Here is a 24,719-nt window from a genome sequence, read left to right on the forward strand (position 1 = left end):
TTTTTTTTTTAATCTCAGCTAATATGGCTCATGGTTTTAAAATTGGCACAGGTAGCAGGGTGGAAAAGAGAGAGACTTAATCCCAAAATGCAACATGACAGGCAGTGGGAGGGGAGAATTCCAGGAGAAAGGAAAGCCCATTGTCAACGTCACAGCGACTGGATTGTACCGGAGCTTCCTCATGCGTGGAATTCTCAAGGCACAAAAGCAGCACCTGGTTTCACTAATGACAAGTGCTGATAGGTTTTCTGTCCCTTTGGCAGCTTTTAATGGTGACAGATGCCAAAATGGACACCACTTGTGTCATTGGTTAAGTAACGATTATTTTATAATGGTGGCTTTATGCAGGAGCTATAAACATATGACGAACAGGAGGGCATGTCCGTCAGTGCACAGCCGGACTCGGAGGCGTTTACCGCTGGAGAGGGGGAGCATTAAAAGGAAAACAGTAACGTGGTTTGCACTAACAAGCATAGGAATATGCTTGCACAGGATTTTGTGAAGCCTGCCTCCCCGTTTCCCCACAAGTGGGTTTTGGTGGTCCTGGCCAGGAAGTAAGAATGGAAGGCTCACAGTGTAAGGCAGGATTCTTTGTACCTTCGCAGGCTGGGCCTTCTAGGAAGCAATGAAGACCAGTGGTGCCAAATCCTTTGGTCTTATAGATGAGCCTTTCTTGCGTTGAATGAAGGGGTGGAGCTAACCCCCTTCCCTCCCAGTTCCATCATGCACTAGCAGAACTTGGGATGCCCTAGCCAGGATATGTTAATTGCATAAATCACTCACCTGAATAGCAAAAGTTACAGATAATCAACTGTTTTGATCTGTATGTGCCCCAAGAAATCAGACAATAATACTAACACTAGGACTGTTGACAAGAAAGGAAATTGTGAAAGGAAATTACAGAGGAAGTTTACTCAATAATATTTTGAATACCCCTGTAAAGAACAATATAATATAGAGAAAATTAAAACATGGGTGTGCGAATCTCTTAAACTGATCCGAAAGCTATGGAGGGAATATAAATCCATCTAATGTATCAGCGAGCCTCCAACTACATCAGTTTTAGCTAAACAATTATGCAACTCACTGCAGTGTCCACCATAGTTCTGTCATTTTGTGAAGTCAAAGTGCATTACTTTTAGAATTACAAAAACCACTTCATTCCTTGAGATAACCACATGCCCCATATAATAGCAGAAAATATTTCACTTAGCCGTTATGTGGAATTTATGGCCTTCTTTCAGTGTGATCACCAAAACAAAATCATGCAGATTATTAACCAGAGAGAGGATATTCAAATATTTCAGTAGCTGAAGGAATGCTAGCTTGCTTCATAAAGTGTGCATTCATTTGTATTAATAAAATGTTATTTCTTTTCCAAGACATCTGAACTCAGGTCCAATTAAGCCCTTGCATTGTCCAAAATTTGTATCCCCCACTCCACCCCATGGCTTTGCCATTTTAAGCCTTCTCTTAACTTTATATTTTTTTCCTTAATTTTTCCCAAGCAGCAATCTGAAAGACCAAAATCTTTTGACCATTTAATCATCACTTCCTTAACTTCTTCCTCTTTTACTTCCCAATTTTTCAGGAGTCTATATGCAGCAATCTGAAAGACCAACACCTTTTGACCATTTAATCACCACTTCCTTAACTTCTTCCTCTTTTACTTCCCAATCTATCAGGAGTCTATACATTTTAGATACTTTCTTTTTATTTTGTATTTATTTTGTATTATTCTTTTTCCAGCCTTAATACTTCTGTCGCAAACCCTTTTCTTCGATCTAGTTTAAAAATATCAACCAATCTATAAGATGGTGTTTAATTTCTTCAAACTTTCTCAATTTTAGTTGGTTTTCTTCCTCCTCTAGTACAGTGGTACCTCAGGATGCGCACTCAATTCGTTCCCCGAACAGTGCGCAACCCGGGTGGCACTTTTGGGCATGCATGGACCGCGCGGACATGCGCAGAAGCGTCCACGCTCTGAGTTACACTTCTGGGTTTGCAGAGTACACAACCCGAAAGTACGTAACACAGAGCATTTGCAACCCAAGGTATGACTGTATTTCTTTATAGGTTGCTCTGTTCCGCCCCCCCCCCCCCACATTTTTCCTCTTTACTGAGATAGCCTCTGGGGGGGGGGGGACACAACCACCAGTGTTTTTTTTTCTAATAGGTTTTTAAACCTATCCCACACCATGTATAATGATTTCCTTATTATGTGATTCAAAAACCCCATGTACTTTGACTTTTTCATGGCCTAAATAGGGATGCCACCCAAATCTGTTGTCCCATCCCTCCAAATCTGTATTCTAATAAATCTGTATTCTGTAAAATTATCCACTCTTTTATCCAATATAGGCTTCTAAAAATATTCTTTAATTTAAAACATTAATTAAAACAAGTATTCTACAAATGTTGCTACTGTTTAAAAAATAAAGTACATCTCTTACTCAAAATGAGAAAGAGCCCTGCTGTGGAAATGTTACTTCTATATTTAACTTACTTTCAAAATATACATATTAACAGGAGGCAGCACAGCTTTTTTTTTTCTTTTCTTTTAACAATATACATAACATCACTGCAAGTAGTAATTTAAAAAAACCAAAAACCTGAAAAGAATTTTCCCATTTGTTCCCAACTAGGCTGTACATTCTGCATTATGAAAGTAGTTAGTTTGGTTTCTATGAAGCTGCTAAATGAATTGTTTCCTATTAGTAGGTCCATTGTCACTGCTGAGTTGATGTTGGGAGACCTCAGTCAAGCTCTTCATGATCACCCAGATGAGAGACAACAGCAGCGACACCAGCTGGTTTTTTCCACTCCTGCTGATTGCACTCACCCGTGACACCATCTTCCTGGACCATCTCCTTCCCACAACCGCGTGGCTGTTCTGTAGCATTCTGCAGATTTATTCCATGAAACTGTGGGAGAAGGAGAAAGACACATTCATTCAGCAGCACATTCCCACTGATGAAATAAGTACAGATTTCCCCACTTAACTTCATATTGCTTTTTGAAATTTTACCCCCCCCCCCGCCCCGATTTATTGGATCTGTAGCGCAAGATATTTGTCGAGTTCAAGTCAGGGTGGATAGGAATGCCATTACTGATTCTATATTATTTAATTACTACTTTAAAGAAAAAAATCAATGCCATCATAAATCTCAACAATGGTGGTGCCCTGCTCTAAATATGGACAAAAATCTACTTGCTAGAACAAAGAACTCTCCATTCATGCAGTAATTCCCAATAAATAAATAATATACATATATATATATATATATATATATATATTACCCTTTTGGAGCCAGTCTTTGGCAACCTGGGTGTCCAGGGTATTTTTACTCCTTCTCGGAGTAAGGTGATGGAAGAACCTGCTTTAAAGTACAAAAGGAAAAAACAGTCAGGCTTAATAGGAAAGAGGGGGGGGGGAATTCCTTTAGGCCCTGAATTTCACAAGAGATCTGCAAGATTTCTGCTGTAAGCAATAGAAAGTGGTCCTCTGGAACAAGTTTTATTATTTCAGAGAAAAATCTAACTGCATCCTCTGGTAGTTAAATGGAGATATATCAATCACATGGGGGACATCTTTTTTTAAAGAATAAAATACCAAAAGGAATGTATTGGTAAGGAGTGGGGCACCATTGTCCCCTCCCTGCTATCCTTTTCTCGAATGCTTTCCTCTGCTGAGCTCAGATATTGGAACTGCGCAGCTGGGTGGGAGAAAAGCATTTAAAGAAAGGGTTCTACACTCCTTACTCCAGATAGCCTTTTTGTTCTTACAAACAGGACCCTTCCCATCCCTGTATTATCAAGAAACTGCTGTCTTTAGCTACAAACACACACCACTCACTCTGCAAGGGCCTATGGAGACTCACATCTTTCACAGTATGAAGAATGCAATTGGGACAAACCAAAGAAAGCCATCGCCAACTCCCTCAAGCACAATTAAGAGACGTTGCTCTGTTCTAGCTTTTGTAATTCTAGACAAAGATGTAAACTCACTCAGACAAGGAATCATGTGCTTGTAATATGACATGGGCAGTGCATGGGGCCTGACACAGTCCTTACAAGGGCTGCACAAACCCAATGATTCACTCCTGTGTCTCATAGGAGGCTGGTACTTGAACTGACTTGGGAGAATTCTAGAAATCTGCATGACAGCACTGCAGCAGCATTCCTGGCAGTTTTAATGAGGACTATTACTGGGCCTTTGAAAGGCTGTCTCTGAGTGGCCAAAGACAGAGAACAGAGTCTGAATCTTGCAGTAACAGCTAGAGAGAAAGCTGGATATTTTTTCCTCAATTGCACAGACAACTGAAGGAAAGAAATGGCCTGCATTGCCCAATCCAAAATGCCACTTACCAAGTCTTATGCTAGAAGGCCGAGAATGACTTGCTGGAGTGCATTTTTGTACCTGTGGGGAAAGTTCAGAATCACACACACTTTCAACTTGTTATTCTGGTACGGCAGGGATGGCCAACTTCTAGATTCACAGAGGCGTTAAACTGTTCTCCAAACAGTGGCCTGGCATATTTTGCTGCACAAAAGTTATTTAACCGTTCCCTGAGACAAAGGGCAAGATGGCACCTCTCCTTGCATTCCACAGATGTTGAATGGCTTAGACACTGAGTATTCTTTCAACACTGGCAATGGGACAGTGTCTTCCACCACACCTGAGGTCAGCCACCTAATTCAAGAGGCACAAGGCAGCTTTCATGGCACACACAGCTCTGTCCTCTAAGAGAGAAGAATGGCCAAATACATTCTTAGGACCTCTGCTGCTAAAAGCAGCCACTTCACTTTCCTGAACAATAGGTCTGGCCCTGGGCACTAGCTAGCAGCAAGTGCTATCCAGTTATTCAGCGCATGTGCTCAGGCTTACCAATGCATCCCAACGTATGCAATTCTTATTTACAGGCAAAACAGTAAGACGTAATATCAAAATGGAGGACAGCTTCTCCTTACAGCTTGATGCATCCCACCCTACAAGTGGAACTGTGGGTTAATCTATCATAATTTGATTGCAAATTGGAAGTTCAACCAAGGGCTCAAATATAAACTGCCTTGAATCTTGATGACAGGTTGCTAATGGGCCACTCCTGCATTATGAGGTTCTGCTTCCTAGTAAAGGCAACTACCATGTGTAGAACTGCCCCACAAACGTTCCACTTCATTTCAACTTCCAGTTCCCGGGATCTTAAGCATACACCTAGGAAAACCAGTTAGCCCTTTTCTTTTGCTCTTTGCCTTGATGCAGAAAAGGTACGCCACACAAATAAATCACTTTGGAAAGTATGTGCCATGACCCACACTTCATGTTCTCATATCTACCTGATGAGGTGGAATAGGAATAGGCACAGGGGTTAGTTTATGTCTCAAGGCAGGAGTAGACCTGGGGCTTGGCTTTTTAATTTTGGGCTCTTCAATTCTTTGAAAACCTAAGTCATTTTCATCCAATTTCCTTGAAGGCAAATGTGCAGTCGACCCTCTCTTCCCTGTAATAGAAGAAGAAGAAGAAGAAGAAGAGTTTGGATTTGATACCCCACTTTTCACTACCCGAAGGAGTCTCATAATAATGTCTTTTAGCCCCTTATTATTTTTAATGTATTTTTTATAAAAGATTTCTTGGTTTACAAAAGTACGTGCAATGTCTTTTTTCAAGTTACATTTTCTACAGATCACTTTCATTTGCTGAGACATTAGAGTTATGTTAGTAAAAAAAAGAGGGAAAGAGGTGGAGGGGGCCATGGTGAGTGGGGGTGGGGTGGGGTGGCAATGTTTCTATTCTACTTAATGTATGTGTGGGGTTTTGTGTCAGCGTCGCTTGTGCGGGTTCTCTTTACTATTCGCTCGTGTTCCTTTGTTGATGAGAGAGGTTGGGGTTGGCATAGGGTGTGGTTGTTTGTTTGTGACTGGCTGTGGAGAACTTTGTTTTCATGTGTGAGTGGGGTGGGTGGGTGTTTTTGGGTCAGGTTAGCCATATTGAATTATATACTGTTGGTGGATTTTTGTCATTGTCTTGTTTGGCAGTGTATGATGTGATAAAGGGGAGCCATACCGGGGTGAAAGCATCTTCTTCTATTTGTTTCAGTTCAACTCGCCCCTTATGAATACCACAGTCTGGCTTGAGTTAGATGGACACAGGAGGCTGAGCTGCAGTGGGCCTGGCTGGCAGCGAGCCGGTCGTGGCGGTGGAGTCCGAGGTGGAACTTGCTTGTTGTTTGTGTTTGAACTTAATAGAATTGCTTCTCTTGGGAGGGGTGGAAATGGATTACATTCTGGAGGGCTGGGGCGAATGTCCCAATGCCTGATTCGGAGACAGGTAGTCCATCTTAGGAGGAGTGAGAGGCCTCTTGAAAGTGTCCGGATCAAAGATGGACTTCTGTTGTTTTGGCGTTTTGTACACAGATAATTTTTCTGTTTCTGCAGCAGCAATGTTGACCGCTATCTTGGGCCAAGTGCCACCGCTGTGCTATGCACAGGTGCAAATAAGCCCATGTTTTAAAATGACAGATGCATCTTTTACTTCCTTTTACCTCCCATCCCCTTCAACACTCACCTTCATCAATGAAATGGCTTCCGTTTTGGAGGGCTGAGGCGAATATAGCAATGCTCCTACGCCCCATCTTAGGAGTCTGAGGCCTCTTGAAAGTGGACTTCTGTTGTTAAGGAAAGAAGAAAAAATAAAGGGGATTGTGGTCGGAGAGAAATCTTATAAGCAAGCGCTTATGCCGAATATCTAATATTAACCACCGATAACCCTAGAGAAAGCACCCCAAAAGCAATAGAATTAATAAATGAATTTGGACACACAACCAGATTTAAAATAAATTATAAGAAAACCAACTTGCTGGTTAAAAATATGGGAATTAATGAACAAAATGAATTACAGGAAATTACAGGGCTGGAAATTTTTTTAAAAGTCAAGTACTTAGAAATATGGCTGACGGCAAAATGCATTAATCTATTTCAAGATAAGTATGTGAATACTTGGAACGAAGTGCTATAAAGAGAAACTTAGAAAGTTGGAGTAGACTCCATCTCTCCTTCTGGGGTAGAATATCAATAGTGAAATGAATGTCCTGCCGAGAATGTTCTTTTTGTTTCAGACCATTCCGGTCCTAGGGGGAATGAATTGTTTTAAAAGCTGGCAGAGAGACATTGCAAGATTTATTTGGAATGGGAAGAAGCCCAGAATAAAACACAAACTGCTTATAGACCGGAAGGAGAGAGGAGGTCTTGCCTTACCGGATCTTCAACTATATCATGAGGCAGCAGGACTGGCCTGGATCCGCGAATGGATGATACTAAACGATACAGACCTGCTGGACATTGAGGGTTTTGATAACCGCTACAGTTGGCACACCTACCTAGCCTATGATAAGGTGAAAGTCCACAAAGGATTTCTAAACCATATAATAAGAACATATTTATATAAAATATGGAGTAAATATAGAGAACTACTGGAACCCAACCCCCCCCCCCCCGGTGGATTTCACCCATAAACGCTTTAGCTGCGAAGAAGAAAAATACGAAGGGAAACTGGCCAACGTACAAGATGTTATTAGAAGAGAAAAACAACAAATTGAAATTAAAGTAAAGGATTTTGAAGAAATTCGTTTTCATTTGACTGATTGACTTCAATACTTCCAAATTAATGAAAGATTAGGCATGGATAAACAAAAGGGGTTTGGTCAAGAAACATCAAAGAAGAGAATTAAATTTAGCCCAAAGGGAAATATTTACCAAAGATGTATAACCTCTTCCTCGACTGGGAAGTCAAGGAGGAGGAGGTGAAATCGGTTATGGTACGTTGGGCTCAGGATGTTGGACAAAGAATATAAATGAATGAATGAATGAATGAATGGGAAAGGCTATGGAGGGTAGACATAAGGTTCGCTGCATGTTACAATCTTAGAGAAAATGTGATGAAGATGTTATACAGGTGGTACCTAACCCCGGCCAAATTGGTCAAGATGTACTAGAATAGTTCAGATGTTTGTTGGAGATGTAAAACAGGGTAGGTACCTTTATGCACATGTGGTGGGAATTTAAGAGCATAAGAGAATTTTGGGACACTATATATAATGAACTTAAAAAGATCTTCAAATTCTCATTTAAAAAAAAAAACCCACCTGAAGCCTTTGTTAGGTATTATGTCCATGGAAGCACGGGGCGCAGGTGGCACTGTGGTCTAAACCACTGAGACTAGGGCTTGCTGATCAGAAGGTCGGCGGTTCGAATCCCCGCGACAGGGTGAGCTCCTGTTGTTCGGTCCCAGCTACTGCCCACCTAGCAGTTCGAAAGCACGTCAAAGTGCAAGTAGATAAATAGGTACCACTCCGATGGGAAGGTAAATGGCGTTTCCGTGCACTACTCGGGTTCGCCAGAAGCGGCTTAGTCATGCTGGCCACATGACCCAGAAGCTGCCTGCGGACAAACGCCAGCTTCCTTGGCCTATAGAGCGAGATGAGCGCTGCAACCCCAGAGTCGTCTGTGACTGGACCTAACAGTCAGGGGTACCTTTACCTTTACCTTTACATCCATGGAAATTAAAAATTAATAATCTCAGACCCCTTTTTATGTACGCAACCACAGCGGCTAGGATCTTAATAGCAAAGAATTGGAAAGGTGACAATATCCCCACCAAAACCGACTGGCAAGTGAAAATTATAGAATATCTACAACTCGCAAAAAAGACTGGGAGAATAGGAGGAAATACAAATCACAAAGTTTGTGAAGACTGGATAATATTTAAAGAATACCTTAGAAATTATTGCGATAATGCAAATCTCCTGAAAGACTTAGACTGAAACATAGAAAAAGTATATAACAAAAGTTTTCAATAAATAATGGGAAAACAATGAAATACATATAGATTAACAAAATGTAAAAAGTTCAAAGAGATGAATCGGAAGTTAAAAAGGGTATCACGTTAAGTTAATGTCTAGGGTGTGTTTATGTTGATGTATGTATATATTGTATGTACTGTTTAAGTTTATATGTTAATTGTTGTATAATAAAGGTTATTTTTTAAAAAAGAAAGTGGACTTCTGTTGTTTTGGCTTCACATTCAGTCAGTGATTTATTATCTAGTGCAGGCATAGGCAACCCTCGGCTCTCCAGATGTTTTGGCCTACAACTCCCATGATCCCTAGCTAACAGGACCAGTGGTCAGGGATGATGGGAATTGTAGTCCGAAACATCTGGAGAGCCGAAGGTTGCTGACCCCTGATCTAGTGCAATGCCATTTATCTGCAATGAAAATATGGTATGTCAACCATGCAAAAGCTAGGAGTGGGTCAACACCTTGGCTGGCCAACATCAATAAAGGCTGCCGGTATTCACTATGCTCAACTCCTACAAACTGCAAATTACCATATTTTTCGCACCATTACACACACCGGACCTTTCGGCTGCTTGTCTGTCTGCCCCCACCGCTGCAAGAGCAGGAACAGGATTCTGCTGCCAGGAGAGGCGCAGGCTCTGGCAGCAGAAGCATCCCTCTGCTCATGACGCCGAGGGATCCTGCTGCCGTCCAGTGCCTTCGCTCCATAAGACACACAGACATTTCCCCTTCCTTTTTTGGAGGGAAAATGTGCGTAATGGAGCAAATAATAAGGTAGGTATCGGACACGGGTTCCTACCGGGTATCTGGATGACCACTATAAGAACAGGATACTGGGCCAGATGGGCCTTTCTGGCTGTTCAATGTTTAGACTTGGACGATTTATGTTCCCACGCCCTCTAAAGAGTATTACTCCATCCCTTCTCTTGTCAAGTCTTTGTGTATGAGCAAACCATGATTTTCAGGGAGCCAGTATTATCCGTGTCAAATAATCATCAGAAAAGAAACAAACTGTGAAAATTTGAAAAATGGGGTTCAACCGTCGAGTTTAAAAAGTCTTGACTTTAGACTGCCCCTCAGATTTATTTCTGCAAAGCCTTGGATACATCATGAAACATATAGTATATCTCTTACTGGCACACAAAATCATGGTCAAGGAATGTTTTGTTGTAATATCCCTACAAAGTAGGGATGTAAAAACCATTGTGCCTTATAGACTGTAGTGCCGAGCAGATGGAATTTTAAAACAGACAAGTAGCTCTTAAACCAGGCACCCCCAAACTGCGGCCCTCCAGATGTTTTGGCCTACAACTCCCATGATCCCTAGCTAACAGGACCAGTGGTCAGGGATGATGGGAATTGTAGTCCAAAACATCCGGAGGGCTGAAGTTTGGGGGTGCCTGTCTTAAACCATGCATTGCCCAGATGTTTGGTGGCACAAATCACCTGTCCTAAAGCTTCCATTTTCTCACTAGCCGCTGTGGACATGTTTTTCAGTTGGGATTTGACAAGTTCCAGCTCTGTTTTCAGCCCATCCATTTCATTGAGCATTTTGTCCCTCTCTTCCTCGTACTTCTTCTCTGCATCCTTCAAGGCTTTCAGATGCATTGTTTTAAACCTTGTCATTTCTGCCTGCATCCACTCCATCTCTCTCTGTAGCTCCTTGTTTAGGGCAATGGCCTTGCTCACTTTCTGCTGCAGAATCTCAAATCTAAAGAGAGGTGGGAGGTGTCTGTTCAGAGAAGGTCACCCAACAGTTGCTAACCTCGATTCATTCCACACCAAGCTAAGCTTATACAGTGGTACCTCGACACCCGAGCGACTCGACTTCCGTATTTTTCGACTTCCGAATAATAATAATAATAATAATAATAATAATAATAATAATAATTTATTTGTACCCCGCCCATCTGGCTGGGTCTCCCCAGCCACTCTGGGCGGCTTCCATCAAATATTAAAATACATTTAAAATATCACAGTTTAAAAACTTCCCTAAACAATGAATGACCTCCGGAAGCGAAAAAAATACCTCGACTTATGAAAATTTGAATGCACATTTTTCGACTTCCGATTTTTTTCCCCGTTCCGAGATGGCGCCTTCGACTTACGAAGATTTCGACTTACGAGCGCGCCTTCAGAACGGATTAATTTCATAAGTCGAGGTACCACTGTACTCCCCACCATAATATGCAAAAACTGGCTCTCCACCTTCAAAGATTTTTTTTTTTAACTAATCTTAAATCTGTAACCAAAAGCTCTGCACATTATCTCTCTACTGATGTTAAAATGATGCCATTTTAGCGACCTCCACTGAGGAGTGGGAGGAAAATGGCAGAAAATAACATCTCTTCCGAATCTCATGGGGAAATTAGGGGCTGAGATGGGAGCAAATCAGCCTCCCGAAATCTTCCCGGGACCGGTGGGAAGAGCTGCCTCGTCCACGATGCCCATTAACCCTGCCCCGACCTCTGAGGAGGGAGGAAAAGGGGGGTTCGGACGCATAGCCCCCGAAAATTCCGTCTCTCCCTGACGCCATTGTTCCTGCCCTGAGTTCCACAACTTAAATGAATAATTCGGTAATGTTTTGGACTTGCTTCAGACAAGAAGGAGAAAGATACTCTGCTTAAAATCCAGCCACCTGAGGAGATAAGAAGAAAAGAGGACTGCAACTTTCTATCGGTATGTGGGAACGGAACGAAGGGGGGGGGGGCCTTGCTTTATGTTATGGAACTTATATGTATCTATGGGCAAAACCCCCTTGAAGAAACGTTCTTATTACTTACAACAAGTGAGATTGGAAATAAACTGTGTGGAAAAGAATTTACAACATAATTACACCCCTGGTTGTTGGTTGCTTCTTCACCTCTGTTAGAGACCTAGCCGACTTCTTGGAATGTCTGGAGTGATTTATGACGCAGATTAATTAGAGGTCGACTGCAGCAGATCGGGCTGCGAATCAAAGTCAGAGAGGGCGGGAAAGCCATAAACTATTTTAAAATACACGGACTTATACATTGACAGGCCCCCACCCTTGGAAAGACTTTGAAGCAGCCAGAATGATAAGATTTTAAGCAAAACACAACATATGTGTTAGACCTGGGAATATACCCTCAGTCTTTTACCTGCATTCATCAAAGCTTGATCCCAGAGACTCCTCCTGTTCCTGGCAAGGGTGAAACACAATCGTCTCCGGTTTATCATTCTCTCTTTTTTCCTCAGTAGGCGTGGTGGAATTTCTTTCAGCACTATTATCATTGATCTGCCTCACATCAATGAGTTCAGGGGGGGTACCTGTTGCCAAACATAAGCAAACACGTAGTTAGAGGGGTTAGACAATAGCATTTTTCAAAAAACCAATCAATCTGTTTGCCAGAAAAAGTGAGAATGTGAAAAAGCTATTCCAAAGGAAATGAATGATAAATTTGCCAGGGCCATGCATGGCTGCAATGAAGACAGACTTGAACCGCAGTCAGGTTTCTAGGCTAGTTTCCACTCTAGCCACCAAAGTAGGCTCACTCATCTAACTGGGATGTGTCTTATCAACATAGTGTTGTGTCCAATGTACTATACACACAAATTCCATGAACTTTGGGGATGAAAAAAGTAGATATAGATATGGTGGCTGGGGACAAACAGTGCAGTGTCCCCCAACTAGGCAACCTCCAAGAATAAACTACTGGCAGTTGCAGCGCCTGCTGTAGGTATAGAGACTGATGCGGGAGAGACATGTTTTATTGCAGCTGAGGCAGATGAAGATGTCTGGTTGTGCTGTTGCAGGTGTACCACTGTGTTTCTTCTCCTCCCCTCAGCGGTCATTCCTCCTCGTCATTGCTAGGAATACACAATTTGACTGCCTGTCTCCAGGCACTTTGGTCATCTACAAGAGATTCCCCTACGGTGGGGTTGATGTTGCTAGCCTCATTGCTAGGTGTCAGGGAACTGCCACTAGGCTCATGGAGGGGGCCGGGGGGGGGGGGTCCACAGAGTACAGGGAGCCTGCACCCTTATTGTGCAGCAGCACCTCTTCCAGCATGGCGAGCAGCCACACCTCCAGTGGGGAGGAAAGGGAAGGGGCCAGCCGGGAGGTGAAAAGGCTTGGAGAAGCCATGGAGAGCCCCAATGCCTCATCCCAACCGAGCGGTCAAGAGTTTGGGACGCCACTTCCGTCGCCCCAGCTGTGCAGAGGGATGAAGTGCAGAGAGGGGAGGAGGAGACTCGGGGTGTTGAAGTTCTTATGTTGGGGGAGAAGCCGGAAGGGGCCACTCCCTGATTCCGCCCGCGACTGAGATAGACATGTATTCTGAAACTCTGCACTGTATATAGTTTGCACCATAAACCTGTTAAAAGACAGGTTGGGCTTCTGAGTCGTTACTCGTGAGTCACCACCACGCAGATCTTACACTAGGAATACACAATTTGAATTCCTGTCTCCAGGCACTTCGGTCATCTGCAAGAGATTCCCCCACGTTGGGGTTGTTGCTAGCCTTTGTGTTACATTTGCAGACATCTGTGTAATGCAGAGATGCTCTGCCATCTGGCCTGGTGACTGAATCCAGCTCCCCTTAGAGCACATCCTTGGGAATCCTGCCATCTTCCATTATGTGGACATGGCAAAGCCAGCATAGACATTGCTGAGACAGTATTGTGAATACGCTGGGAATAAAGACTTAGGAAACATCTTTGTTTGACATTCTGTTCTGCCATGGGATACCCAAAGTCCTCCTCACGCAGATGTGGAGGGAGTTGAGGCATCTCTCCTGATAAGTTGCCCACGACTCACGTCCATAAAGCAGCATGCTCAACATGCAGGCTTCGTAGACCTTCCTCTTCGTATCACATTCTCCTATACCCTTCTGTGGAGGTGGGCCCTTGCCATAGCTATGTTGACAATACACTTGTCCAGCTCAGCATGAATAGAAATATTGCTGGTTATGGTGGAACCCAGGTAGGCAAAGTTGTCTACCACCTCAAGCGTGTGGTCACCAATGCTGATGTGTGGAGTGCTGGTGACATCCTGATCAGTTGACATGGGCACACAAATACTTCCCAAGGAATAAACTTTGGGAACCATGATGCTTAAGATATGTTTCCAGGTTCCTTAAAGGAAACTCCTTAAAATTACATGCAATTACTATTTTGTGCATGTTCCAACTATACATGGCCGTGCATGCAGTGGCGGAGCTTCATTCTCCGGCACCAGGGGCGGGGAGCAGAAGGGGGCAGAGCTGGCACGCATCCCGGGGGCGTGCCGCCCAAAGGGGCGCGGCACGCACACTAGGGGTGTGGCGCGCTGCCCTCAGGAGCGGGGCGCCCATTCTGGGGGTGGGACGTTCAGCCTGCGGGGGCGGGGAGCCCAGCGCGGGTGCAGCCATGATGGAACCCCCGGGATCGCGCCAATGGGGGCAGGGTGCTCCCATCGCCTCCACCTTCCTATGACCCTGCGTGCATGCATGAATTGCGGTGACCTTGGAAGCAGCAAGAAAAGGGCTCCTTCACTGCGTGCCATGACCCAAAATGCAACCCCCGAACAAATCAGGGGTTGCCTGTACTACACAGATGGTACTGTACTCCTTTGCACATGTCAAAAATGCTTTCTTCTGTATCACCTAATTTTGGGGGGAGGATTGCAATAAACTTTGTGCATATCATTTATGTTAGTGCAAGATTTCTGGAACTACTGTTTGTTGTCCAAGAAACTACTGTTTGTTGCCCAAATTTAATGTTGCTGAATATTTTCATGATACCAATGTAAATATATTGTCAAAAGAACTGGCTTTATATATGATCTTGGCAACATGGAAAGTAATTGCAACTCACTGGGAAACAGCCTCAAATCTTACACTGGAAGATTGGTACCATTCACTCTGAAATATAGCTATAATGGAGTAAGTTGTGTGTAATCTGAGATTTTGACAAGGACTAGATCCTCCAGCCACTTTTATATGATTTGGCATTCCCTCATGACATATACAACGGAACCATCATTTCCAAGACAACCCTCGTCACAAACCTGGCAAATCTGGAACTACTACTCCCATTGCAAAGCAGGTTTATTATCAAAATTTACATACTTTCAGCTGTTTGCAATGAGCAAATCAAACCAAAGCAATTGAAATAGCTAAAATCAACATATCCTTCAAGTGGTTTCTCCAAATTCAGCTGAAAAAGCAACTTATACTGGCTTCTCCAGTCTCACTGTGAGTAACAGTGAATAAACCCCCTGAATGGAATTCCTCGCAAAGGCACAAATACAACAGGTGTTGTCTCAAACACAACCGATGCAACTCATCAAGGGCCTTGGGAGTTGCACCAGGTGTGTTTGAGGTGGAACACATGAAATAAGGACCACCATTTTTCAGAAGACATATTTGCGTGTGACGGATTGTATGTAAGGCCCTCTTCCACTAGAAAAATGCAGCCAACTTGTAACCTGAGCTTCTGTGACTGTAATCGGTGCCACTGTGATTACAGTTCATGTGCATTTGCGGGGTCTGCCTCAACCTTGTATCCCTATTGAGAGATGCCTGCAGTTACAACACATGGCTAGCAAGGGAAGTGCAAGGCCATATGGGCTGGCGGGCATCAGAGAACCTTGGAAAGAGTTGCACGGGTTCTTGCTTCTAAATAAAGGTATCACCCTGTGGGACTTTGGCTCCTAAATGCACAGCAAGAGTCAGAATGTCAGAACGATGCGATTAAAAAAACTACTTATGCAAGGGTCATGCGCACAACAGTGGGGTAAGATATATGCATAAAAGTAAAAGAATCTTTCTTCGCATCTCATTGGCATCTCAAAAAGTGAATGATGCAAGAGAGTAACTTAGGAAAAGGCACAGTAAACCAGGCCAACGGTCTTTGTGAACCACTAAGCAGCAGGGCATAGCGCAACTGCTACCAAGTTTGTCCAAAGCCTCTTGCTATTGGTGCTTGGGATATCAGGTCCAGGAAACTCCCATTTTCAACACATTCAAAGGATGTGCGACTGTGCACGCATGTGCGGTTTCTGCACCTGGAAGAGGGAGGAATGGGGGGGGGCGAATGGGACTCGGCATAATCGGGTGGGCTTATGTGCACTTTGCCGATGCGCACAATGACCTTGGAACTCAACCCCCATGCAAATAGGGGTCTTAAGAATTAAAATTTAGTCTTGTTCGACATCAGGCATGGGGCAGGTATAAATGCGGCTACAATCAGGAGATTAAATCCTGATGGGTGCTGTTGGAAAGCTCTGCTTGGAAAGGAGCATTCAGCTGATTGGAATTGACAGGAAGACCCATGGGGATTGACTGCACTAGGGCCGTGTTTTGAAGTAGTTTACATTGAAATTGTATCCTGAAAGGCCCCCCCCCCAATTTTAGCATGCAGTTTCAATGCAAGCTACTTTGGGATAATGGAGCAAGCCTCTCCTTTGAAAGTGGGTGCTCTCTTTCACTCTCTCTGCCAGTGAGCTGACTGATGCTAGAAGCACACCTTCAAAAAGGGTCACTATAATTGCCCATGAGCTGGCCAACTGTTGCAGCAAGACACACACCCTGTCGAACTCTGACAGGTGTCAATCGCCTGACATCTTTAGGACATTGTGTGATTGACATGTGTTGGCCCCGCCTTCTTTTCAAAGCGGCCCATGACAGGCTGGTGACTGAGGGATACAATTTGTTGGGCAGATCCAAGTCCCCCACACCAGTTCTAGAGTATATAGCAAAAACAAGCTAATCTACGTTTTTAAAAGGTTTTAGTTTTAGTTTTTTTTTTTAAAAAAAGAGGCATGACAAATGGGCATGTAAAACAAGTAGCACTTAAAATATAAAAAGGAGGGCAGCTCACCTGAAGGTCTGGTTTCTGCAGGTGGATGGAGACCATGAACAAAACTTGGATCAGGTTTCTGCTGTGACTCCTCATCAAAGACATTCACCGATTTACCTCTCTCTGAACGCTTTGCTCTAGCTTTGTTGCTACCGCACCACAAACTGTGACAAAGACCCATTTTCACCCTGTGTTCTGCACCAGTATGGGTGAATACATTCACAGGTGATCCTTCATTCCTGGAATCCAGCAAATTAACAAAACAAAGCTTAGACTGCGGTCCTAGACACAAGGACCTGGGATATTCTCTCACTCTAGTTATTTCAGATTGTTCTCTGCAATACAGTGACTGAACAACACAAACCCATTTATTATTTCTAGAGTGACCTTGACCTTGCTTACCTAGTTACTCAAAACAGCAGGCGGCTAGACTGGGGTGGGGGGTGTCAAGGAACGTGTATTCCTATTGTCATTCAAAGCACTATCTCCTTTACCCCCAATGATATTTAACATTTACACAAAGCCACTGGGAATGGTGATTAGGCATTTGGGGGCAAGGTGCCAACCGTATACTGATGACACATAGCTCTATTTCTTCATAACATCTGAATCAGGAGAGGCTGTGCAAAACCTGGGCCAAAGCCTAGAGGCAGTGGTGAGATGGACAACGGAAAATAAGCTGAACTGGAATTCTGGCAGGACAGGGGTAATGTGGGTGACAGTTTCCTGCATCTGAAAAGCTGGTCAACTGCCTGCCCTGTATAGGATTACACTCCACTCGAAAGCCACATATCATGTGAACACAGCACCATTAAAACTGCTTCACAAGGGACATGGTTCTTTTACTTGATGGGCATCGCAGCCCTACTCAGACACGAGTCTTTGGTGTCCTAACACCTAGCCCAGTGTTTTCTCAAACTTGGGTCTTCAACTGTTGTTGGGCTACAAGTTCCATCATCCCTAGCTGGCAGTACCAGTGGGGCCCCAAGTTTGAAAAACGCAGATCTAGTCATTTGAAACTATCACCTCCAGGCAACCAGCCCACCCACAGTACAGTGGTACCTCGGGTTAAGAACTTAATTCATTTTGGAGGTCCATTCTTAACCTGAAACTGTTCTTAACCTGAAGCACCACTTTAGCTAATGGGGCCTCCTGCTGCCGCTGCGCCACCAGAGCACAATTTCTGTTCTTATCCTGAAGCAAAGTTCTTAACCTGAAACTGTTCTTAACCTGAAGCACCACTTTACCTAATGAGGCCTCCTGCTACCGCTGCGCTGCCAGAGCACAATACAGGTACCACTGTATTATTAATTCTATAACAGCACCTACAGTTAAGACCCCACCAACAGGTGGCTTTGCCTACAAAAAGGACTTATCCTTTGGACTGGCTCTGAACTAGTTGGTTTTGTAGCTCTTGGTTTTTATGCTTATGTGATTTTTATTCCCCAACCATTCAATTTCCTTACATCGCAAGCCTGTTTGAGACAGAACTATTACAAATTTATGGTGTGAGTGGGGGGGGGGGAACTGCTATGAGTTGAGTCCATAGGACAGAACGGTAAATTAAATTAATATGTGTCACATCATGCCAGCTGCTCCTAAATGACATAATACAAAAAGGGGGGAAGGAATGAGTCAGGAGCAGGAAATCAGGTACCAACCTCTTTCATCTGTTATGGGATGAAGAAGTGAAATAGTCGTTGAAGAACGCTCAGGAAAGGGGAGGAGCCAAATGGCTGTTGGTTCCAACAATGACCATGTAGAACAGTCATTGAAGGCTCCGTTAGAAAGGGGCCAGTGCTTGCTGTTGTCTTTCACAAACATTTGAGCTTTAACAACTAGCTTTCAATTTTACTCAGCGCAATCTGTCACTGGATGCGAGGTTGCAAAACTCTGATGCAAGACTGCATTCAAGGGAAACCTTTGGCAAACTATTGGGGGAGAAACATAAAAATCCCACCGTTGGGATGCAGGCAATGAGGAGCTGATTGTAATTGTATGTGAATTGTGCCTTTTCTGCTTCCCCAGATTGGGAAAGATGGTTTGTGGAATGGGTTGTGAACGCGATCTGTGTGGGAGGCATGTTTACAACCCGCAGTGTTTGCAACCCACGCTGCTGCGTCTGCGCACGCGCAACGCAATCCAACACTTCTGTGCATGTGCAAAGAGCGAATTAACGCTCCTTCATATGCGCAAGTGCCAAAACCTGGAAGTAACCCATTCTGTTACTTCTGGGTTTGGTGCGGTCGGCAACCTGAAATTGTGCAACCTGAAGCGGCCGTAACCGAGGTATGACTGTACACACAAAGGGGGAATGATATCTAACCTGTCAGGAACAAGGTGCCATTTCTAGGGGGAACAGTCAGGCAGACAGACGAGGATGCTTAACCCTTTTTATGTCCGTTGATTTTCACTTGCGAATACCCCCAATGCCATTTTGCCCCCCCCCCCGTAACTGCCCAGAGCCTGGTTTTTCTTCCCTTCAAAAACAACAACAAAATGTAGCTGGATTCTAGTTCCCATCAGCTGTATCCCCAGCCAATGCCCAGGATGATGGGAGTTGTAGCTCAGCTACATTTGGAGGGTCGCAAGTTCCCCAACCCCGATATTATGCCCTCCAACATTTCTCCAATGAAAACAGGGATGCCCTATTCAAAAATTATTATTAATGAATAATAATAATAATAATATTCACTCTGGGTGGCTTCCAACATATATAAAACCATAATAAAACATTAACTATTAAACTTAATCCCTATATACAGATGGCAGGTTGGATAACTCCATACCCTCCAACATTTCTCCAATGAAAATGGGGATGTCCTAAGGAAAAGCAGGACATTCCAAGGTCAAAACATAAACTGAGATGTCTTCTGTAACTCAGGAACTGTCCCTGTAAAACAGGGACACTTAGAGGGTATGCGATGTAAGTAAATAAACAATCCTCAAGCCAAGTTATTGGGCTTTACTACCTAAGGGCAAACTGTATCCATGCCTTTTCAGATGGGCGGGGTATAAATAAATTATTTATCATCATCATCATCATCATCATCATCATTTCAATGGTTAACTGCTATCAAGTGAATTAAGGTAAGGGTCAACAGCACCAGGTGTGGCTTTAGCACCTTATTGTGCCCACAGCCTGGTTGAAGCAAGGCAACTTTGGATCAACTCCGGATGCTGCCAACATTATTCAGAAGACTGGAAAGACCCCATGACATTGCAGGTCTCAGTCACAAGCAGAGTCACCCTGACCTGGGTTCTGAAGGTGCAGTGCAAACAGACCTGCTGGAAAGATCACAAGAAATTCAGACGATTATGGAATCAACCAGTAACCACAGACATTTCCTTCCAAAGCTGAAACGTCCAACTCCACAGTGCAAAATGAACATAAATAGTACAAATGGGCAGTGTTTCGTGGGACCTTCAACAACATGCCTGGAATGTGAGGAGGGGGCTTTCCCCCTTTCCCTCCCACCTTGAGGCCTTTCCTCTGCTGTGCTATATCAGTGGGGTCGGATTTAGAGGTGACAACTAGTTGTGAACCTGAGCATTTGATTACTACACAATATGGGGAAGTTGTGGCATGACAGTAGAGGAAAGTTAATCTATTGTTTTCTTATCTCTTCGATCCACCGCCATCAGTTTTCTGTAGATCCTGCCAGTGCATAAGGCCTTTGGGGTAAAATTTATTTTTCTTTTAATTTACAGGTGTGTGTATACCTAGGGATAGCCAGGTAGAAACCACTTGCTTACTTTTGGGTAGTCCTCTTTTGCTTCCAAACAGATAATCATGTGATCAGCCATGTTTGCAATTAGAATGATTATGGGCCATCTGATGTGCTATTTTTTGCATTTATACACTTTATATCACAATGTCATGAGCAACAACACATGAATAAATAAGAACCCATCATCTAATTCCCTAATAATTTCCCCATTTTTAGATACAAACCAGGACCCATGTTAAGGAAAAAACACCAAACACAATACATACTTCTCCCTAGATCATACAAGTAAGCAAGTAAGCAAGCAAGCAAGCAAGCAAACAAACAAACAAACAAACAAACAAACAAACACTACTTAAAATTGCACAGTTATACTTTTAAAAACTGGCATGAATAATTCAATTCATATCTTTAATTGAGAAATCACTAGTACTCTCTCTATATATATATATTTTCAGAATCACCTAGCATGCAGTTTTGACATGGCTGAAGCAAAGGCAAAATTCCTATTGATTCCACAATTATGAGTAGTAGCCTAAAGTAGAATTAATTAATCCTGTAGCTAAGGTATTTTAATGAGATGCCTCCATTCCCCTTCAGTTTGGTCTACATTGGTTTCTTGAAAAATACGTTTCAACAAGCATGCAGGGTGTGTTCTGGGTATGCAGCATAAAAAAGCAGCAGTGGGAATGAAGGGGCCTGTGCGAAACAATGTTCTGTCACCCAACATCTTCCCGATTCCTAAACTGCATACTCTAAGAGCACCATGTAATCCTGTAGCAGAAGGTGTGTGCGGGGGAGCACTTTCCTGCCTGCCTCCCAGCAGGTAAATCATTGGTGCTTACTCAGGGCAGGGGGCAAGGGTGCGGTGAGAATGGCAGAGAGCAAATGCACAAACTTGAGTACTGGATTGACATGGCCAGTGCATTTGCACTGCACCGACCTTGCCACTGCCTCAAACCCACCCTACCACAGGTAAATAGCAGCTATGCACCTGCTAGAGGAGTAAGGTATGCATCTCCACCACCACCCATACTGTCCACTACTAATGCAATGCCTCTATTGCACCCAGGGCTCTTTTGTGAAAATACAAACCAGTACAGAGGACTGACACCCCCTTTTCTGCTAACCATGGCAACCATTTATCTTACCAAAAACAGCACTGATTGCACAGCCTCACAATACATGAATCATAGAACTGTTGAGTTGGAAGGGACCACTAGTCATCTAGAGGGGGTCTGCGGCAGTGAACCAGCCCATGCAAGATAAGACTTGCCGACCCCTGATCTAGCCTAAACCCCTGCAATGCAGGAAACTTTCACCCAATGTGGGGCTTGAACCCACAACCCTGAGATTAAGATGCTCATGCTCTGTATTTTGTAAATGTGGACAATTACTCAACCAAGGGACACATTTTAATGATATGAATTGTACATTTAAAACAACAATCCAGAAGGACATACAGGCCTTTCAAGGTCAGTAATGTTAGCTAGAGAAAGGCAGTAAAAAACCTACTCAATATACAACCTGGCCAGGAAACATCAACAATATATGGCATGTTCAAAAGTAATGTTCAACTGTGCAATATGTGCTTTCAGTTTTGAATGAGAAGGCTTCTTTTCAAAGAGAGTTTATGAAGCATCAGCTGTTAGCTTGCTCAGGGGCTTAGGGAGGGCAGCATGCCAGGAGGAGTGCCATCTCTGCAGTTTCTCTTGGACTTTAAGCACAGCACAGTAAACACAATTCAGCCACCCTGTACTACTGATGGAGAATGAGCAAACGTGGAGATGTGTGACTCTCCAGATTTATCAATGACTCTTTGAGAGACACTGCAGGGTTAGCTGCCTGGGCAAGTGGGGCATATAACGAAGAGCCCACTTTGGCTCTAGAAATTGCTAATACTGCTGGACATTCAAGGGATAGAAACTTATTCCTACAACCAAGTCCACATGGATGACTTGGCAGCCCACAGAAGAACTGTAGGTACTTTGTTCAGTTCTGTAACCTTGGGATCAGGTGGTCAAGGGAAATATAGGTAGTGCTGGTAATCATCTCCAAATAATTTCTGGGTATTTGGTGCCTTCTGGACTTCCTTAAATATGTTTCTTGCAACAAAGGAATGCACTTTAATATATTTATTAATATGTATAAACACACGGAGGGAGGGAGAGAGAGAGAGAGAGAGAGAAAGAAAGAAAGAAAGAAGGAAAGAAAGAAAGACATCCCTAGCAGTAAATTAGAAAGGACCAAAAGAAGTGAAGGAAAGATGAATCTTCCCATCCCTTGCAGTTTACTTGGGACCAAGGCTGCAGTCCCTGAGTCCTTTGAAAGAAGGGCTTCTGAAGAAACAGGTTTAGAACTGAGCTGCATGTGACATTGAAAAGCACTTGCTCTCCTAAGCAGATGCCCTCAAGAATGAAGCCTCTGAACTCACTGGGATCCATTTCCCTATCAGATGCATGGCTGCAGTCTTAACCCAAGTTGCCCTGGAATGATTTGTAAATAATAAACGGGACATTCTGCAGGTGTCAAACCCTCGCCTTCCCCCCACTCCACGACCTCAGCTTCCCGCCTCGCCCTAGGCAACGTGTGAAGCGACCCTCAAGCGGGAGAACCCGGGAAAGAAGAGAAACGGTTACCTTCTCCTTGCCCCCACAGTGGCAGCAGACGGTCCACAGGTACTTGAGGGTCCTCCCGAGCAGGGTGAGAAAGAGTCCCCCGAAAAAGGTGACCATGGACGAGGCCAGGAAGGCCCACCACATGCGCTGCCCGCGGTCGCAGGGGACCTCCATGGTCGTGGGGATGATGGCCGCGTTGATCGCTGAGGAGGAGTCCGCGTTCAGGTTGCTGCTGGTGCTGATGGGGCTGTTCATCTTAATGCCGCCGCCGCCGCCTCCTCCTCCCGAGTAGTAGCTACTGGAGTCCGCGTTCAGGTTGCTGCTGGTGCTGATCATCTTGCTGCTGCTGCCGCCTCCTCCTCCTCGCGAGAAGTATGTACTGCAGCCGCCTCCGCCGCCGTTTGCCATGGCTAAGAACGGGCAGGCCGGGGCTCCGGGGAGCTCCCGCTTCTGCTGCCTCCGCTAGCACCCTCGGGCGAGCCCATACCCAGGGCCCAGCCATAGCGCGGCTTTTCGGCGCCCTCGCCGCCGCCGCCGCGCCTTTCCTTCCAAGTTCCAAGATTCCGGCGGGAAATCAAGGCGGCGGCGCCAAACCAGAGGCCGCCCCTTCCCCCCAACCCCGAAATCAAGCCAGCAGCCACCGCTCGCTCCGGCACCTCACGACGCCCGCCGCCACGAATGGGAGAAGGCGGGCGGGCGGGCAGGCAGGCAGGGAGGCAGAAGCGCCAACAGGTCCCGGCCGAGCAACTAGCGCTGCTGCGGGATTCGTCCCTTGGTCGCCTCACGATATGAGCGCCAAGGAAGAGAGCGACCCCTCGCCAGTCGCGCCCGCTCGGCGTCTCCCTCAGGCAAGTCCTGCCTCTTCCTCTCTCCTCATCTGAGGCGGCGGCTTCGGCTCCCCAAGAAGAAGAAGGGGCTCCCCTCACGGCTGGAGGCCGAGCGCGGACGGCTCCTTCCGGGCCAAGCTGCTGCCTCGTCTCGGGGCTCTCTCCAGGCTCCCCCTCGCCTTCTCCCAAACGGCCCTGCGCGCTTCTCGGAGGCTGCCTAGGGCAGACGGAGGCGAGCGAGAGAGCGACGCGCTTTACCTGCCGCTTCAACAAGTCCTTCTCACGTCACAGAGAGAGAAGGCGAAGGGCTCCCGCGCGTTGATTGGTCGCGGAGCAACTAAAAAGGCTCGCCTCTCTCTCTCTGTTTTCCTTCGTTCTCCATCGGAGGAGCAACGAGACATAGGGAACAGCACGAGAGGGACCCGATGCCCCCCGATTAATGGCTGCTCTTGAAACCCAGCGTTCGGCTGGGATTGTTCGCGTTGTTGTTGTTCTTTATCGCGGCGCAGATCTGAAAGTAATCTTTGGCTGAAGGCAGGGAAGGAGGCCGTGGGTTCTGGGAAAATGAACGAAAGCGGCGAGCCGGATCTTGTGCCAAGGTTGAGTTGCAGAAACGGGGGCTTCGCGATACGAGGAAGGGTGTGTGTTTTGTTTTGTGCGGCTTTTGTCGCTCTCGCTTTAAAAGCGAAACACCCACCAGGAATTTTTTTTTTTAATCTCAGCTAATATGGCTCATGGTTTTAAAATTGGCACAGGTAGCAGGGTGGAAAAGAGAGAGACTTAATCCCAAAATGCAACATGACAGGCAGTGGGAGGGGAGAATTCCAGGAGAAAGGAAAGCCCATTGTCAACGTCACAGCGACTGGATTCTACCCGAGTTTCCTCGTGC

At 44.8% G+C, this 24,719-nt stretch overlaps 2 protein-coding genes across 2 annotated transcripts in view; both read right to left on the reverse strand.

Annotated features, from left to right (window-relative positions):
- The window catches only part of LOC117046598 (disks large homolog 5-like), a 46,314-nt gene extending 34,315 nt beyond the window's left edge, over positions 1 to 11,999 (reverse strand). Inside the window, exons 1-4 of the mRNA XM_033148705.1 lie at positions 11,977 to 11,999; positions 6,566 to 6,665; positions 5,338 to 5,501; positions 4,411 to 4,420 (exon numbers count right to left, since the gene is read on the reverse strand). Of these exons, the coding sequence (XP_033004596.1) occupies positions 4,411 to 4,420; positions 5,338 to 5,501; positions 6,566 to 6,665; positions 11,977 to 11,982 (280 nt within the window). The 5' untranslated portion in view covers positions 11,983 to 11,999. The remainder of the gene's footprint in view (positions 1 to 4,410; positions 4,421 to 5,337; positions 5,502 to 6,565; positions 6,666 to 11,976) is intronic.
- A 28-nt stretch (positions 12,000 to 12,027) lies between these two features.
- Positions 12,028 to 23,411, reverse strand: LOC117046597 (calcium-activated potassium channel subunit alpha-1-like). Its single transcript, XM_033148704.1, has 3 exons — positions 23,025 to 23,411; positions 16,679 to 16,896; positions 12,028 to 12,145 (listed from the first exon to the last, which is right to left on the reverse strand). The coding sequence occupies exons 1-2, from the start codon at positions 23,409 to 23,411 to the stop codon at positions 16,891 to 16,893; spliced, it is 393 nt and encodes a 130-aa protein (XP_033004595.1). The 3' UTR covers positions 12,028 to 12,145; positions 16,679 to 16,890.
- Positions 23,412 to 24,719: the final 1,308 nt, after the last annotated feature.

This window comes from Lacerta agilis, chromosome 5 (genome assembly GCF_009819535.1).
Source record: "Lacerta agilis isolate rLacAgi1 chromosome 5, rLacAgi1.pri, whole genome shotgun sequence".
Lineage (NCBI taxonomy): Eukaryota > Metazoa > Chordata > Lepidosauria > Squamata > Lacertidae > Lacerta > Lacerta agilis.

Bases quoted from the DNA above. Each gene is read 5' to 3' on its own strand.
- LOC117046597 (XM_033148704.1), bottom strand. From the start codon at position 23,411: ATGGCAAACGGCGGCGGAGGCGGCTGCAGTACATACTTCTCGCGAGGA.